At 35.3% G+C, this 17,195-nt stretch overlaps 1 protein-coding gene across 1 annotated transcript in view; it reads left to right on the top strand.

Annotated features, from left to right (window-relative positions):
- Nucleotides 1–17,195, top strand: part of gbe1a (glucan (1,4-alpha-), branching enzyme 1a) — a 379,113-nt gene that overhangs the window by 139,698 nt on the left and 222,220 nt on the right. Inside the window, exon 7 of the mRNA XM_015341997.2 lies at nucleotides 2,074–2,283. Coding sequence (XP_015197483.1) covers nucleotides 2,074–2,283 — 210 coding nt within the window. The remainder of the gene's footprint in view (nucleotides 1–2,073; nucleotides 2,284–17,195) is intronic.

Here is a 17,195-nt window from a genome sequence, read left to right as displayed (position 1 = left end):
TCTTTCTAGGCACTGGCAGAGAATGTATAATATTTCTATTTCTTCTTGGGAAGGACAGGTATATTGTAGCCCCCTGTTAACAAGCATTCATTTAATTGAAAATACAGTATAATTTCACATTAATGATCAGCAATGTTTGTTAGTGTTCATGGAAATGTGACCATTGGTTTTAGAAAAACAAGCCAAGCAGGTTTTATAAAAAATGCTTTGACAGTATGACTTTATTTGTCCTAAGGAGCTTCATGCATTCATTAACATAAATACTAGAAACCATCACCAGAAAATGGTGGTTCTCTGCGAACAGTGATAAGAGTGAGTTCTAATGAGACCTAATGTGCATTTCTCATCACTGTGAAATATTGGTAGGCGAATACTACTTGTTTTGTCAGTTTCACCCTCATCATCAGCCTTAGTGCAGGCTGGTTTGATCGGAAACCATACATACTGTACAGTATAAGGTAATAAGTTAAAAGTTCCTAAAACTTCTCTCTCCCTGATGTTTAATATTTTAATAGATGCAGATATTAAGCATTTACTGTATATGTTCCAAAGTGGAAATTTGGACAAGCCTTTTCTGTGAGCGAAGAAGTTCTGTTGCCTGCATATGCTCATGCTCAGAACCTATAAGAAAAGGAATGGTTTTCACATCTGCCCTCCACTTATAGTTTCTCTCTACCTTGAAATGCTTGCAGGGGTTGCCTGACTTCTTTCTTTCAGGATTTTGAATACCTAATTAAAAGTCCCCTTCCACTTGTATTTGTTCCAAGCTGAAGCAATTCATTTCTTATTTAACTGGTACATACTTTTCTGGCTTGAAACCTAAGTCACTACTAATTGAACATCATGTCTTAGCGAAAAAAAATGTGTGGACAACAAATTCAACTAACTCAGAACTTTGTGAATGGCTGACCTCCTCCTTAGTATGAGACCTCCACGGAAACTGACAAATCTCCAGTTTTGGCCATGTTGAATTATAGACTGTTGCATGTTTATGATCCTTGCAATGTGTTTCACAATGCCTCAAACTGCCATCTTCTCGAACTGAGGACATTGTGAAAGTATTAAAAACATTAATGATATTGGATATATATATTATATTTTAAGACTTTTTTGAGTCTTTTTTTTTTACTTTATGAATGTGTATATAGTACATGTATTTGTAATGTATGTGTGCTGTATATAGAAACCTCAAAGTAAACTGTACATGAGCTGTTAGTATGAAGTGTTGTAGAATCTTATCCATCACATTAATTGTTCCGATGTAATTGACTCATTATTCCTTGTCTTATAGAATAATTTGCTCTTGTCTACTCATCAATTAACCTAAAAGGCTGCCTTTTGTTCATAAAAAATCATCTCTCATAAGATTATCTGTAATCTTCAAATGGCTACAATTTCTAGTAGAAATCACCATTGAATTATTTCTGCATAAAGAAAGAAAAAGAGCAGAACAAGACAAAAGTTCAAAGTCCTTTACACACCAGTATATACTTTATATACACTATGCACACAGGTACGGTATATATTGTATATAAATCTCTGGTGACCACAGAATATCACTAACCTAGACATTTTTCCTTTCCACATTGTTCTCTAACTCTGAAATGTCTGATTCATTTTTTTTGCATAAAAACTCTTTTGCTGGACCCTGAAGTATATATAGATATTAGTTCTGAATGTACAGTACCTCTGTACTTTGTCATTTTGAGTTTCTCAATTCTGGAAAGTCTGTGCCTTAAGGTGCTGTATAGATACACTGTATTGTTTTTCATTGCATTTTTTTTAGCATCACTGCTGGCCTTGCTATTCCTCACGATTACCCGCGTAGTGAAAGTGCATATTTTAACCTAAAATTGAAAGTCGTTAACCTGTGAAGGAATCCGGAGAAGTACAGTTAAAAAAAGCAAGTGAAGGATACAAGTTATTTAAAAAAACCTATGACAGTGCAATCCATAAGTTATCAGCTTGCTCCCCCCCCCCACCTTTCCCCTCTCACAAAAGTTGCTTGAAATAATCTGTGGCAGCAGAACGCTTCCATTTTGAGTGACCTTTGAATTGTGTTCTTGCTCATAGCCGCTATGGCAATCCTGAGGAGCTGAAAGAGCTGGTCGATGCTGCGCACTCGATGGGAATCATCGTCCTACTTGATGTAGTCCACAGCCATGCTTCCAAAAACACAGAGGATGGTTTAAACAGCTTTGATGGCACAGATTCTTGCTTTTTCCACTCTGGATCCCGGGGAGAACACAGCCTTTGGGACAGCAGGCTCTTCAACTATTCAAGGTAGGTTGATACCTAAGCCTTAAAAGTTTTTTACCTCTGTGTTTAAAGCAGTATTTGATTTGGTTTTTGACAGCTAAGGCTTCTTTTCTTCAACTTCACTTGGCCTTGAAAAATAATATTTTGCACACAAAGCACAATATGGTACTAAACAAAAGGCCTAGGCATTTCATCAAAGTATTTTAAAGCATGTGAATGGAATTGTAAGAAACTGTGCAAATCAAAAATGCTTTGTGGTTCATACAGTTGTCAGGGAGCATTATATGTTCATGTTAGGGTGCTTTTTCTTGTCTTCTGCTACTTTTTTTGAGTAAATGTTGGAAAGATGTCTGTCCCCTAAGGACTTGATTTTGCTCCTTGTCACATAACTGTCTCAAATGTTTTGCTACTGAACTTTGGAGTGGAATAACAGCAATTTTCCAAGAATAATGTTGGTGTTATTGTCTTTCTTGTAGAAAGTTAGTCATTTATAGTGTCATCAAACATGGAAGGAATGCTTTGTGGATTCATGGTTTATTGCGCTAAAAAGTTTATTTTGGCTCTGTGTGCATTTGGGAGACATACATAAAAAATGTATCTTTTATTTTTTGCAACTGTCATAATGTAGTCTAATAATATTTCCTTGGATTTCTGTTACAGATGTTGATTTTGACCTTCTTTTTGCTTAAATGGGTGGGTTCTATGTCGGGGAGACTATCAAAAACTGTGCAGTAATTATCCCTGAAATTTCAGTTATTTCATAAACCTGTAAACTACTGCATCTACAGCCCAGATGCATGTACTGCATCCTATTTACTTTTTTACGAGGATAAAGGTTGACATGAGGCATATACAATAAATTATGATATACAGTACACACATCTACAAACATCCTGCATCTAAAGCAAACTTGCTAGTACTTCCTGCAAAACTAAAGCACAAAATGCTTCAAATCAGTAGAAATGCTGGGCTGGTTGACCCCAAAAGAGAAACTATGCCTGGCTAAAGCAAAATGGTTTCAGTCTAATACTGTAGTTCTATATGAAAGATGTGACTGTTACAGTACATTGATGTTGACTCCCAGGAACATTCAGACATCAAAGAAGGAGAAGGGTGGTCTTGTATCACAATGATTTTGTCTTTTATGTCTAATGGGTGGGGCATTCTCAAAAGTTAACTGAGACTATGGTTCAGTTTCCAGGTCTCACTGTTTGTACAGATGATAATTTGTGTAATTTCCATAACTAAGCATAACATTTGAAGGAAAATGTTGCAAATGTCAAATTTAAATTTTGAATTATTAACTGTTAATAATCTTAGATGGCCATTGTAGACAAATTGATTGAAAGGATTTATTTGATAAATGAAATATATAGAAATCTAAATATGATTTTTTTGAGAACACTAAATACAAACATTTGTTGTTGGTCAGAAAAAAAAATATTTTAAGCCCCAAATCCTTTATTTCTTCACATTAAGATTAATACTAATGTGGTTGCGGTCAACGTTCACAGCACTGTCATTCTTGGGCCCTTGAAAATTAAGATGGTGGTGGTTTCACAAACCCAATCGGTTATTCTTAGTGGCAGATAGAACAAAGTCCAGAGTTTGTGTTGGATTTTACAAGACTAGCTTTGTGTTTTATGAAAACAGGTCATTTGCAAAATGGATATCTTGGATTATTGTGGAGAGCAGTGCTGCAAGGTGTGAATCATTTTTTTAAAACTGAGATGATGCGACAAAATACCTTAAGTGTGTGGTGCTCCGTTCACCCCTGACACCTGCATAAGCAATATTTGTTTTGCCTTTTTCAATCAAAACGTGTGATTCACTGATTGCAGGCACCGTTTAATTGGAGAGGATAATAGTTTCTCAAATCTCTTCATGTAACCAAAAATGCAATATTGTCCACTCCTGGGAAATTTTTCACCATTAAAATTACAGTTATTATTTTCCTCCCAATTTGACATGGCCCCAGTTGTTTTTTTTTGGGGGGGGGGCTTGCTGACAAAAGTCACACGTTAAGTGAGACGCATTACAAACCTGATAGAAAAAATCTTGTCAGAATGCCAAGTAATGAGACGTGGGAGATAAGAGATTGAAAGAAATCCAAATCGTCATGAAATCCTGTCAAAAGCTGAACTGCTGTAAATCTGATTAACTGTCATTGGAACAAGCAAGCCACAGCAAGAGATGTTCTGTGCAATAACCAGGGCTGGGATAATCTCCATGCTGTATTAATTCCCGTTTTGCCTTTTTGGCAGGTTGATGTAAAGTCAAATTGCCAACAAAATCCATTCAAGCCTACTAATGTCAGCATTTCCCTAAACACTAATTAGATCTTAAATTTCAGCCTGTTATAAGACTTCAGCATCTCATGATTGAGATCACAGTCACATATCTGTAAAGTAGTATCTGTAAACAAACTATTCCTTCTGTAGTAAAGGAACTATTTAAGTCTACATTTTTGAAGCAATGAATCTGTTAATTTCTTGTGTTTATATGGGTTTAAGCTTGAAGTGGTAATTAAGTTTTTCAATACAAAGGATGTTCATGTTGGTCTATTTATGGTTTGGTTAACTGTTTTTTCCTCATGAGCCATAAGGAACACAGTGATTTTAAGAGGTGCATATAAAAATGTATCACAGGTATCTTTCCAGAAGGGGTTGTGGGCGTCTGGAACATCTTACAAACCAGCTGATGCCCTAGCCTTTTTGAAGAAATGGATGATTTAATACTTTCAGATCAATCAGCTACTGTACCAGCAAACATATGTTTTAGATGCATGAGATGCCATCCTCTTATTTGTAACATTTGTTATTGTATGTTATTAAACTTAGAAAAATGCAAAATAAAGAGTCCTGCGTTTTATGCAAAATAGTGCAGAACTGCAGTAAGTACCCCCACTCCGTGTATTTAGTCATCAGCAGAGTTGCAGAAATAAATATACACACTCTTTGGTACAGTATGTCCTGCATTAATATTCACAAAGTTACAGTATGTTATTTACCAATGGGTTGTATGGATATGAGTTAAATAAACTTTTATAGCATTGTTCAAGCATAGTTTATCAAATGATTATTCCACTTACTAAATGAGTAAATAACACTATTGAAAACTTTATTTTGCCAATACTTGTCTTTTTTTAATTTTTGGATATTGCTGCAGTATTCTTAGAATGCTGGAAAAGAGACCTTGACAGTACCTTTTGGTATACTTTGTCTCGGTCCCTTCCATGACTATCAAAACCAAAAATCAAACCAGATATCCAAAAATATTGTTGAATTATGTGTTCAGATGCAGACATAAATAGCAATGAAGCAGGACTTTGCAAAATAGCAAATGGATATTATTCCTATCATCCTTGATTGCCTCTGCATCAAATAGAATTTTCATTGAATGGTTGTGACCTTTTCTTTAAAAATATATTACCTCTATATAACATTTTAACTATGAATATGTCTTTTACATGCCTAACATCAAAGCTGTTGTCATTAACAAAGCATGATCTGTGTAGGAAATCAGAGTAGGCGGATTTAAAATCTGTATTCCGGCTGAGTACTGCAGACATCAATGTGGTGGTAAAGGATGCTCTTTAAGGATAATGCGCTGGAGTCATTTGTTGTTTTGAAGTGTTTCACAGAAAAGTATTACTGAATTTAAGCCAGTATGTGGGGCAGTGATTCATTATTTTCCTTTAGATAAAAAGAAAACCAAGTTAAAAAAGTGAATTCCCTTCAAAACAAATACTTGTTTTGATCCCTGACCTGAAAATATGTGTATTCAGGTCTATAGTGAATATTGTATCATAAGTATTAGTACGGTATATAAATGTTGACATCAAATTGTTTTGTCCTGTGTACCTGTTGTCACTCAATTTTTCCATTGTTGTATTCTCTTATATGCTCTTCCTGGAAGCTTGGGTTAACAAGTACCTGAGAAATTAGCAAACAGAAAATGTGCCAGAAGATTCTGAATTTTAATTTAAACTCAGCCTGTAGGTGGATGTGACTGTAATTGAAATTGCAACGTTGCAAGTAAAATTAGAGTGCAGCACCACTGTAAGCAAGAACAAAAGACTATTTTACAGATTTTATTGTACTGTTTTTTTTCCCTTCTGCTATTTTCTTCTCTAATTAGTTTGATGCGCAAAGGAATTAACAGGCTCCTGTCAAATATTTTTAATCTTCTCTGGACAGTTCTCTTTTTGTTTTTGTAAATGAGTCTTCTTCATTTGTGAGCTTTTCCTGCTCTCTTTGTTATTGTGTGTTAGAAGCGATTTATTTCTTTTTGGTTCATTATATTGCTAACTAAATACTAAATAGGGATGGTATACAGTACATGGCCTGTAGCTTTAAACTTTAAAGAGACTTTGCTGAGGCTGTTGGAGGTAATCGGCAAGGCAGAACAAATGGTATACTGATCATATGCAACAGCAAAGAAAATAAAGAAAATAACAGAATTGCACTGATTGTTTAAAAGCCCAGCTGTTTTAAAAAGAGTAGTTCTGTGGTGTAATTTCCTAACTCTTCATTCTGTTGGTGTTAAAATCAACCTTCTGCTTGAGCATCTGAATTGGACCACTGCAGGGGTGCACAAGGCCATTGCTAGCTGAGTGTACTGCTGATTGTTATGTAGCCTACACATTATCTTGGTCACAGCACCGCTCAGCTTAATGTGAAAGGCCCCTTAAGTCTTTCAGTATGAACCAATCTTTAGATAATGATCATTGTCTGCATGCACATGCTCCTGCACAAGGACTCAAAATCTTCAGTTTTCAGACTTGTGAAATGAGCAGATCATTGGTGGAGGTGATAAAAATACAACCTCACCTCTCACTTAATAATTCCTTACTGACTCTAATATGTGGTATCCTTAAATGAACATCAAACATGTAAAATTCATTTTTTTCATCAAATAGGATTTGTAATTGGTACCAGCTTTGCACCAGCTTTGCTACAGAATTTTACATGTAGCATTGAATTCTGAATTCTGGTAATAGGACCTCTACAGAAAAAAACAATTCTTTATTGTAGTGACTGATGCATGAGATGTTAAGACAAAATTAAGAAAAACGTGTATTGAAGAGAAGCTCCATAACGTTCTGTATACTGATGTTCTTGGAAACACCACGCTTGAAATGCGGTATTTTTTAAGCACAGGGAGTAGGAAAAAAGGTAACTCAAAGTCTAAACAAGCAAGCAGATCAATTAAAGTAATCAATTAGAGCTGGAGATTTAGAGCTCAGCTGGTACTATAGCCAGCAGACACCATGGTCCCCCAGGACTAAGTTAGGAACTGTTGCAATAGCCTACTAAGCTGAAGAGATTTGATAGTGATGACCTTGAATAACTGAGTCCCTGCTAATATCTCTGAGTAATACAAGCAACTCACTGGCTTGCCTGCAAAGAATAAAAGTAGTTATTTCAATTGAATCATTCCTGTTATGCATCATTTTTTAAAATCATTCTTCCTCCCTCTTTGCTTCTTTTTGCTATTTTATGATATCTTGGAAGTGTCTGATTAGATTACTTGGACAAATGGCAAAGATGACCTAAGTGTACTGACACTGTTCAGCCACAGCCACAAGAGAGTCAAAAAGACATATGGAATGGAGGAAAGATATGAATGAAACTATGACTTACTGCACTGAGGCCTCTGTTAGTTTGTAGCTCACCCCATAATTCCTCGTAAAAAAGCTGGATTTTTGTTGGCAACACATCCTAACATTCAACAAACTTTCAGTGCTCTTTACTAAGAAAAATGCAAGCTGCTAATTCCTGCTCTGCCAAGAAAAGAAAATCTAGACGAGAGGGTCTTGAATAATTTGCACTTTGAAAAAACAATGGTGGACTAGAAATGGTTTTCTAAAAATGCACAACAAGCAAGCAATCTGAATGGTTCCAACTTTAAGCAGAGAAAAAAAATCTCTGTCTCTATCCTTATCTCTGTTTTTTGCTTGTACCTTTTTAAAAAATGCAGTACAATCATTCATATTTTGTGCAAAGGGTCGTCAAATACCAGGCTTTCTAATCTGTTTTACTGCAGATGCATGACAGCCTGCTATGGTGGCTTCTTGAGAACATCTTATGGGTTTTTTGGGACTCATTGTCATAAGATCATGAGATAATGAATTTCATGATTTGGGGGAGAGTGAAAATGAAGCCATTACCTTAAGATCAAAAGATAATTTGTCTCAGGAGCATGTGAAAAATGGAAGTTATCAACTTTAATATCCAATGACGTCGCATTTTTAGACATTATATAAAATTTAGTTTATTCCTTTCATTTTTATGTGCTAATAAGGATGCCGTTTTGCCAGGTCTGAATTGGTGTTTCAGTTGATCTCTGTTCCCATAGATTTAGTGCAAAAATATAATTATTCATTGCTTTTTATAGCTCAATACATTGATGATATTCAACATTTTACAGTCATTATTAAAATGGAATACATATGGTTTTGTAAGGCATAATGCTACAATATTTAGAAGGAGAAAATTTTAAAAACACATCACATTATAAAGATTTCTGTATTTGATTTAAAATTACAAAGCTATAAAAAGCTGTTCTGTGACAAGGTGGTATCCTTAAACGAACATCAAAATAATGTAAAATTTGGTCTTTTCATCCCATGTCTATTGATTCTACATGCTATTAAAGTTTAGAACTTCTGTTTTCTAAGATAAAATGTGTCAGCATCTCAAGATAAGGAATATAAAACCTCAAAATGCCTCTTTGGGTAGCTGTTTAGTTATATAAGTAAACTTAAACTTCTTTAAGAAGGATGCCCCATGTTTTATAAAGACACATTAGGCAGGGTGATATATTTTGAGAAATGTTAATCTGCATGGATTAGTCTTTTCTTTGAAATAGATGCAGAACAGCTACAATGCATAGGGGAAAACCACAACACAAGAAAAAAAAACTGTAAAAGAAGTATTACCCTTATCAACAATCATTTTAAATCATTTTAAACAACAATGACTAGTTTTCAGTATATTTTTCCAGTGCCTTTTCCCTTTTTTAGTGGTGCTTTTACTATATTTTATGCTTTTTTAATTGACCAGTGTTTTATCATCATAAAGCCTCTTATTTGTTTAGAAAAGTTTACAGGTGTTAGTGTAATATCTGTTAGTTTCCATTATTACATGCTAAACAAATCCAGTTAAAAATTATCTTTGCTCACCCTGATTTTTTCTTTAAGCAAGTCAGATAAGACAGTGTTCTTACTGTTGCAGGCCATGGGTGATGTTATCTTTGTAAAATGAAAACACTTATTTTGTTTTTATTGAGTAAATGTTATAACTGAATAAATAGACCATCTCAAAGAACGGCAGTGAAAGAAACATTGTGTGGAATTCAGCTCTATTTTTTTCATCGTTGCTTTTCTGTTCAGTGCTGTAAAATGCTCAAACTGCTACTTAATGTGATCCCAGTCCTTTGATGCCAGTAAACCTGTTTTATTTTTTTATTCTTTATGGCTTAAACATTATGCTTCTTCATTCAGAATGAATTACGCTTATTACAAGTGATACAGCTGTAATTAATAATGTTCTTTTTGTTTGTTTACTTCTATAATTAGTTGACTGATGCTTTTGTTTGTTGATTGTAAAGAGCTTATCCATTGTCATCAGGGTTTTACAAATGCTTCAAATTAAAATGGCTTCTAGCTTATTTAATACAAAGTGGCCGTAAACATTATTTGGACAGGCGGTAAGAAGAATAAAGGAAGAATTTAATTGCGGGCTTTAGTGTTGCTTAATTAAACATTTTTGCAAGTAGCACTTTTTAGTCATAAGCTCTGTTTGTACTGTATGTTTTTTTTTTTTGCTCTGAAAGGACTCTTCACTCTAGTCATATACAGTATACAGGTTAGGGCTTTGAGTGCATTAAAAAAAGCTTCCTTTGAGAAGATAAAAATTAAGACCACAAAAGCAAGGACTCAAAGGCCTTGAATCAAAATCCACTGTTTGGCTTTTTCATATCTACATTTTCAAAAGTACAGCAGTGCAGTATGTATTATATCAGCAAGGAAATAGTGTGTATGGAAAAGCTATGGGAGAGAATAACTTTGTTTACTCTTATTCACTATAATCCATAGATTCACTAATAACATTGCTTTCTGGAACTTTCTCCTTTTGTGTAATATAATAGAGATATCTGTAAGTAAGTTGTCTGAGTATGATGGCAGTCCAAAGTGTCTGGCTTTTCTAGGAAAGCTGAAGAAGTGGGAAGGCTGTGTGTGTTTGCTGATAAATCAAATCTTTAAAATGCTTTATGGACAGTGAAAAGGAGGATTTCTGAAAAAAAATGTGTAGTGTTCACTGCTTATTCTAGTAGAGCTATACAATTGGAGAGGTTGTGTATGTTTCCTGGGAACTCATTATTATGTGTTCAGAAAAATAATTTCAGCTTAAAATATGGCCAGCAGCCATATCACCCTGCAACTCACAACTGGCAACCCACTGAAGCTAAGCAGGTGTGAGCCTGGTCAGTACCTGGATGAGAGACCTCCTGGTAAAAACTAAGGTTGCTGCTGGAAGAGTTGTTAGTGGGGCCAGCAGGGGGCGCTCACCCTGCGGTACATGTGGGTCCTAATGCCCCAGTATAGTGACGGGGACACTATACTGTAAACAGGCGCCGTCCTTCGGATGAGACATAAAACCGAGGTCTGTGGTCATTAAAAATCTCAGGGCATTTCTCGAATAGGGGTGTAACCCCGGCATCCTGGCAAAATTTCCCATTGGGCCTTACCAATCATGGCCTCCTAATAATCCCTATCTATGAATTGATCTATGAATCTATGAATCATTACTCTGCTCTCCTCCCCACTGATAGCTGATGTGTGGTGAGCGTTCTGGCGCACTATGGCTGCCGTCGCATCATCCAGGTGGATGCTGAACATTGCTGAACACGTGGTCCAATGGTAGTCCCGCGCTTTGAGTGGAGAAAAGCTTTTCTTTAATAAGAAATTTATTAAAATAATTTCATATGCTCGTTGCACCAAGTAAATATACTGTATAGGGAAGCAAAGCCAAAAAAGTGGGATATAAAGTTAAAAATATATTATTTAAATTCAGGAATGTTACATCTAAATTGGATAATACAATAATGATAATTCTCAATTAGAATGTCCTGTACTGTACCATTTGGTCACCATGTTACAAAGAATAAATATTAGTCAATCTACACTTAGTAACTCAACCTTTTTTTTCTTAAACATAGAAGCCTATAAAAGAAACACAAAACATGGATTTCAGAATCAGCAATGAAACAAACTCTGGGGCACAAATGGAAACTAAGAGGAAGTGAATTCAAAATCAAGAAGTGGAGGTAATTTTTATATGAAGAGTTGTGGGAGTCTGGTGCAAGCAACCTAGACATTTTTTAAGCTGAAAACTATTTCTTTTTAGAAATGGTAGGATGCGATCTTCAGATGAGAACTTAGAAATTAGTATTTCAAGCAAAAGAAGAAAAGAACAATAAGATATGAATGGATGGATGGTTTTGCTTTGATTTGGTTTATGGGTTGCAGATATAAGCATTGACATTCCCTATCCAAACCCATTTTATTTATTTAGTATTTTACTGCTACTAGGATGAATAAGTGTTCTGTAATCTTGTAGAATGCACAATTGATAAATACAAATTGTTCAATAAACAGTTTTTTAAAGTAAATGAGTGAATAGCATTTTTCAAATGATGGGAGTAAATGCATTAGTGACCGTTGTAAGTGGTATGTGTCTAGGTTTGTAGAAACATGTTATGAAGCATAAATTGGCTTATTGTTTGGGAATGACAAGTATATTGAATTCTATTAGTGTATTCTGAAATTTCAATATGTGCAGCCTCAGAACTCCAGTGGGGAAATTCATGTACAATGTATGTTTTGGGCCTGGTGTAATTTAATTTTACTGCTGGGGTATAATGGGAGGATAATTTTATGAAATCGCCTTACACTGTATTAGATGCCAGTATGAGGTCTGGTTAGACTGTCACTTCTCTTCACATTGCGAAACAAAACCTTTGCATAAAGGCGCATGGTGTTAATCATTTTCTCATTAATTATTAAAATTGTAATATGTTACTGTAGAAACATGGAAATTTGCAAACAGTAATACAGTACTTCCACGCTCTCTGTTTTGGAAAATCTGTTTTTACCTTCAGTTTTTCATGCTCCCCAGGGCACTAGTCATGTAGTATAAGTTCACCTCGGTGACTGCTGACAAGGACATAAAGGAATAAGATGTTGCAGACTGGTGTTATTTTTCAGGCACATCATAATATGCATCACACTGTATATTGCAGTACTATAGAGATAGTTACTATGCTATGTGCATACTGTAAACATAGTAAATGTCATCAATTTTAGTACATAGAAAAACTTGAAGCAATTCTCATTCAGGAAGCTAAAAAAGTATGCCCAATTTTTTTTTTCTTTTTAATGTACATTTGTCCATCCCATTGAGATGAAAGGCATGAAATGTCACTTTATAAATTAAACTACATTGCCTGATTACAATAAAAGAAAGAAAAATTGTGGGGATAACAGTTAAGGGCAGTAGACATTGGACTATAAAACAATAAAATACACCTCTTTAGCAAAACAATTTTTCTTTTTTTTTTAGAAATTACTTACATGGAAATAGGGCTGTTTACATTTACATTACAGCTAATGTCTAATTCTAATTTTTACTGCTGTTTCTTAATCTTTTTTTTCCCTGCAACATGGTGTGTTTTCTGTTTTCTTAGAACATAGAAGAAGCTGATCACCTTTGCAGGTAGACCTGTTTATTCTCTTCTGAATCTCCTCCAAACCAATCCAAACCAAATTAAGAAAATTGCTAAAATGGTGAGCCTAAAATAGTCTGTATCTGGTGAGAGGGCAAGATCAGGTTGTGTAGCCTGACTGTCTCTGTGATTTTCTAAGTTCCACTTATTAAAGCCTTGACTAGAAGAAAATGCACAGGAAGCGACTTAAGAACGCCTTCAGGCCAGATACAGTGAGCGCATAGAGTACAGTGTCACTTATTGTTTAAAAGCATGTCACCATCAAACATTCATGCAACCAAAGGGACTTTTTGAGTGACTCATCGGTTTAAAGGGACTTGAGCAAAAGGACAGCTTGGAGATCTCACATTTATACTGATACAAAAGTCTCAACTGAAATGCCTCAGCCTGCAAAGGGATAGGCCCAGAGTGCTGACTGAGTCATACAGTCAAAGAGTGGCTGTTTTAAACTCAGGCCTATGACATAGACTATGCCCTTTTCTGACTGGGAGTCCCTAACCACATTTTCTCATAACACTGCTCTGGTCTAGTGTAGTTAAAGATAATGAAAGTTTTCTCACTTTGCCTATGGAAGACTGACAGCGGTATTTTGCCTGTAGCCTGTGAGCTTCTACAAACCATCAACCACCTGACACTTACTGTAAGGCAACTGTTTGTGCTGTGGGTGTGTCATGTGGCAAAGAGGCAAATGAAGACAGAATTAGTTTCAGAGGAAGCATGCTTTCACTCACTTATTGTGTTTCTCATAGTAGTACACAAGAGAGACAATGTGAAATAGAAATGTCAATAAACAAAGCTAAAATTACAAAAACATGTTCTCAGGAAATAAGTGAACTGAACTGAACTGTATAGTATAGAATGTTTCTGGTTTTGTTGTGCTCCTGTAGCATTGGTATTTTAAAAACCAAAAATATTTCAGATTGAGAACCTGTGAGTTCCTTTCCATAGTATTTAAGAGAAATCTTAATGTATTCTAATCAATCACATTTTTTTGGATGGAGGATTCTATTTAACTGCTTTGTAATATAAACATTTTAGAACTCTTAAACAGATGTTAAATACTTATATTTATTTTCCACACTGTTAAAGGAATTGTGCATTTTAAAAATGTCATATAGGACTGAGTAACTGACAAACACTGATTGCTTTTGTCTTATACTGTAATACTATTCCCATATCCACCAGTGCCAGAACATTTGAATGCTTCTGTGATGAGCCTTTTCATTTAGTTTGGCACCAATCAAATACCTTCGAGGATGTACTTGTGTGTTATCAGATGGGGGCTCCACACATAGAACTATAACTTACACTTATTTCAGTCATTTTGCGAATGAGATGTTACAGGCAACAAATAGACGTTGCGGGTAATATATTAATGCGTTGGCACTGCCCACAAAACTTAATAAGTTATTAAAGCTGGTGAGTGAAGAGCAATACTGTGTAAAGTGATTAGCTTCTCTGAACCTTTATAGAGAAATGTATTGTGTTGATGCAAAGTAACAAATTCAAATTGGAATGAAAATTATTTTAAATGGATATGTAATTGCATAGTACAGTATGTGTTGAATGTGTGATTAAGTTGCTCTTTCAGATACCTAATTATGACTGATTGGTAGAGTAAAAAAATAACCCATGAACATTTTGCTGTTTAGTCATTTCCAGAATATATTTTAGGATGAAAGTGGAAAGAAAAATCAGCCAACTGGTTTAATATACTGAACATCAAAATAAACCCATCACATATTAATGCATGCACATTCTTAGAAGAACATATAGCTGTTTTAGATATTTAGTAATGTTTTGGTATCATTTTCATTAATTGAACAATCATAATGGATCATAACACATTTGGTTGACTTTTACTGTTGCATAAGTTCTGAATTACCTAATTAGTGAAGATGGCATAGGTGATGAGGTAATTTATTGAATGTCAAGCCTAGTGGGGGAAAAAATATAAAAGAAAGGAACCAATGTGCCCTGCTTATCAAGAGAAAAGAGCCTACACTGTTGCTGTCTGCCCAGGATTTTCATAACCAATAGTTTCTCACCTGGCTAAACATCGTCTGTCAGTGGCAGACAACACTCTGGGAGACCACCCTGATGAATGTGAGTGAGTGTAGTGCAGATGTTATGCTCATTGTTGTGTACAACAGACCAATAGACAGGGAGATCCAAGTGTGATGGTCTAAGAAGGACAGTGTAGTTGCTACAGAACATTCCTTCTAGTGATTCACGGAAACATGATTGTACAACACTACTTACAGTAGATCAATTTCTGAGTCCTCAATTACTGGCCTTCCTGTCCACTCATTTAAACATGACAATACATGTCACAGTGCTATTTTTGTAAAAACGGCTTTATTATGAGATTCGAATGTCACAGTTACAGATGCAGCCATTCAAAGTGCGCGGTACAGACACGTACCGGAGGTAATTGGCTACGGCGTAGCGCATCGTGACACAAGATGACGCGGGGTACCGCGGTACGTGATTGGTTGACTGACAGGGGCACTCGTGGTCCGTTGGTCTGTCGTAGAAAGATTTACAGTAAACGTCTTTACTGTGCCCGTTGTAGTATTGAATATTCATATGGAATTTTACCACTGAAGGAAAATCTTAGTAGCTGAGCATAAAAAGAATAGGAGCATACTGCAACACGTGTGAAGGCCATAAACGATATTAATTTTGGAACATAAACATACAGTATATGGCTGGTCTCGGTACTTTAAAGAAAACATACACAAAACATGGTTTCATTATGACCAGTATCGGTCTTGAGATATTTTTAACTTGATTTACAGTATTTGAGAGGTATGTCTTGACACTGATACTATGTAAATACTGCTCACGTATATGTTTCTAGGTTTATATTATGCATTTCATACGGTCAAATTACTTTTGAGCAACTGATAAAAAGCGCGAAACGGTATGCCCAGGGCGTTTTAGTTTTCATTTTGTTTTAATGCAGTGCAGTGAATTGATTAGAGATATCAAGTATATACAAGTCATTTTTTAAATGTTGTAGTTCGTCTTGTAAAAAAGTTACGAGTACATCATCTGTCAACAATTACACAGCTTCTGTTTCCATATTGCAGATTTTGGTTACGTAATATTATTTTCTAATTTCACATTGTGAATATATGATTTGGGCAAACAGAGCCACAAAGAAGTACATTATGGTTGTTGTTTTTTTTGCAGTTTTATCTAGAACAAGCGATGCTTAAACCTTTGTCTGATTCTTGTGAAACTATCCACACGACAGTTACCTAGGAGTTGACTTCAGTGATGTCACTGATGGGATGTTTCTAAAAATCCATCCACTGTAAAACGTCTTCTCCACTTGTCCTGCATATGTATTCGCTAATGAAGCTGTGTGTTCTGAGCATGGTTCTCTACATTTCTGTATGAACCAGCTTAGAGGGCTAAAGACAGCTTGTGTTTAAATTGAGTGTAAGGTAATTTATGCTTCTAAAGTCATGGTCAGCATTTATTATTGTACTGTGCTGTAAACTTCTTCTGTGCCTAATTACATTATTTTATAGCTTTATCAAATCTGTACATTGTCTATCGATAATGTTTCTGTAGTGCTTTTTCAGCCCTCAGCATTGACCGCGCTGGTGGCGCTGTGGGTTAGGTTCCTGACTTCCATGTCACACAGTCAGTGATCGAATTCCATGGAACTATGACTTTATTTTTTAACGAACATTTCTTTGAAAAAATGAAACGTTTCCCTTGGTCAGAGATTAAATAAAACCTCACTCGCACCAAACAAATTTATATTTCTAAATATCACAACATGATCAAATTTAAGTCTTTTTAATAACAATGAATAGTCACCTATGCGTTACAAAATAAACATTTATATTGATTTGAATCGCGTTTTGATTTAAATCGTAAACGTGTGTTTAAATATATGTGTTTAAAGGCGATATACTGTATAAAAGCGCTGATTCTTATGGAATGTGTTCTGCCGGGGATTCAAATTTTTTTTTAACCGCGTATCTAAGGAAAATTGCAGTATAACTTTGTTCATGCACATCATTATACAGTATCTCATTTTGTATTTCTATAAAAAAAAATCGTTTGCCCAGCCACTATTGTTGTTATTGTTTTTATCCTGTAAAGCGCTTTGAGGAGCACAGCTT

This window comes from Lepisosteus oculatus, chromosome 5 (assembly GCF_040954835.1).
Source record: "Lepisosteus oculatus isolate fLepOcu1 chromosome 5, fLepOcu1.hap2, whole genome shotgun sequence".
Taxonomy (NCBI): Eukaryota; Metazoa; Chordata; class Actinopteri; order Semionotiformes; family Lepisosteidae; genus Lepisosteus; species Lepisosteus oculatus.
The sequence above is the reverse complement of the archived record's forward strand: the minus strand, read 5'-3'. Positions and strand labels throughout refer to the sequence as shown.